This window comes from Suncus etruscus, chromosome 10 (assembly GCF_024139225.1).
Source record: "Suncus etruscus isolate mSunEtr1 chromosome 10, mSunEtr1.pri.cur, whole genome shotgun sequence".
Classification (NCBI taxonomy): Eukaryota; Metazoa; Chordata; class Mammalia; order Eulipotyphla; family Soricidae; genus Suncus; species Suncus etruscus.
The window spans coordinates 30,494,405-30,496,616 of NC_064857.1; the positions used below are offsets into that span (position 1 = coordinate 30,494,405).

The following is a 2,212-nucleotide window of genomic DNA, read 5'->3' on the forward strand; positions in this document are numbered from 1 at the left end:
AGTTTTGTACCATGGACAGGTTCTCTTAGCCCTCATCTCTATTGTCTTGGGAATTATACCATATTATCCTGTTTTTCTTATTTATATACCACAAATGAGATAAGCAAGAAATTTAATTTTTGTTTTATTTTGTTTTGTGGCCTCCCACCTGGAGATGCTCAAGGAGCACTCCTGGCTCTGCATTCAGAAATCACTCCTGGTAGTGCTTGGGGATGCTGTGGATAGAACCGTAGTTAGCTGCAAGTGCAAGGCAAGCACCCTACGAGCTGTACTATCTCTCTAGCCTCACCAATGTTAATTTATCTGAACACTGGCAATAATTCACAGAACATTGTGGAAAGGTTTTAAAGGAAACATCACTGTCAATATATCTGTATTTGTCTTCTTTTGGGAACAAAGGCACTTTTTACAAATGCTTTGGCAGTTTTATTATTATTATTATTATTATTATTATTATTATTATTATTATTATTATTATTGCCACACCCAGTGGTACTCAGAGGTCAGAATCTAGTATTCTTTGAGATAATCTTCCATTGGTAATTGTAGGAGAAGTGTCAGGTATGTGCAGATGACAGACTAAATGTGGTGGTGGGGTATGTCTCTTTCTGCTGTGGTAGACTGAGTATCTCAGTTTCTGGGATACCTTCAAAGTTTGTGAATGCCAGCATGTTTGTCTGTATTATTCTTGGCAATATTGGTCCTGGACAGACTAGTTTTTGGATGGATGCTGCATTGTAGGAAATTAGGGTTTCAGGCCAATGTGGTTCTATTCCAAGGAGCTTGTTTTCCAAGGATAGTCTGAAATGAACCATCGTATTGCTTTGAGGGCTATTTATCAGCATCTCAAGGAGACCAATTGTGGTTAAGTAGCTAGAAGCCTAGCTTTTAGGACAAGTGAGAAAGACCAATAGATTTTTCTACACATCTGCAATATTTGCCTAAGCATTGCAGCATTTAAGATTTCTGAACGGGCCCGAGCCCCGCCCCGGCCACGGCTGGGTCCGGGAGTCCGGCCGAGCTCAGAGCCGAGGCCCGTGGGGACAGGCCAGCGGCGAGGTGAGGCCGAGCGGTGAACGAGCTCTCAGGGCTGCCTCTTGGGCACGCACTCGCTGCTTTGCTGGGATGGATTCGAGCTAGTCCCTGGAAGAGGTGATTTTCAAAACTAATCATGAAAACCTTTGTCATTGGAATTGGAGGTGTCACAAATGGTGGGAAGACAACTCTGGCTAAGAAGTTGCAGAAACACCTCCCAAATTGCAGTGTCATATCTCAAGATGATTTTTTTAAGCCAGAGTCTGAGATAGAAAAAGATAAAAATGGATTTCTGCAGTATGATGGCCCCTTAACAGAATATGGAATAGAAGCTATTTTCTGACCATTCCATATGAAGAATGTAAGAGGAGGAGGAGTACAAGAATTTATGAGCCTCCAGACATCCCAGGATACTTTGATGGCCATGTGTGGCCTATGTATCTGAAGCACAAACAGGAGATGGAGCACCTTCCCTTGGAAATTGTTTATCTAGATGGAACAAAATCTGAAGAGGACCTCTTTTCACAAGTTTATGAAGATCTGACACAAGAACTCTCAAAGCAAAATTGTTCAGTGCTCCTATCAAAGTGACGGTAAAAGAGTAGCCATAAAACTAGTTTGTTACATAGCCAAGAATGGCATATAAGAGGGCTAATGTAGGATGAATTGTTTCCATTTATTAGTTGCTTTAAAAATAATTTCAAATTAGAGGTTCTGATGGCTCCAGACATTAATTATTTTGTTTTATGGTTAAGGGTGAAAATATCGACCATTTGTTACATCTCTTAAATATATTCATGTTATTTTCTTTAAAATTTTTAGTAGATACCTACTATTTTATTAAAACAAATTAATTTTGGGAACAAGTAAAAAAAAAAAGATTTCTGAACGGATGCATCATTTTTTTCTCTGCTGAGAAGAAAGTCACAGCTTTAATTTTTTTTACTAACTCGAAGGCACTATTTACAGTAATGCATTGATTTTCTTTTTTAGATCTTTGTGATGAAGAACGAAGATCAAGATTTACTGTGGTTACTTGAGTAAAAACTATGTTGGAGTTGGTAAAGTTATGCAGTTATTTCTACCTTATAGAAAAGCTTAAAGAAAGGCCAGCACATTGACATGGAAGAGACCAATATATATTGATGTATGTTGCCACGAATTTCAAAATGCAGTT

The 2,212-nt window shown here is 38.7% G+C and overlaps 1 protein-coding gene across 1 annotated transcript; it reads left to right on the forward strand.

The window, feature by feature from the left end:
• The first annotated feature begins 1,132 nt into the window (after nt 1-1,132).
• On the forward strand, nt 1,133-1,799 carry LOC126020389 (nicotinamide riboside kinase 1-like). The gene is given in 2 exon segments (XM_049781852.1): nt 1,133-1,337; nt 1,340-1,799. Coding segments are annotated over 2 exon segments (453 nt in total). The 5' UTR covers nt 1,133-1,171; the 3' UTR covers nt 1,627-1,799.
• Nucleotides 1,800-2,212: the final 413 nt, after the last annotated feature.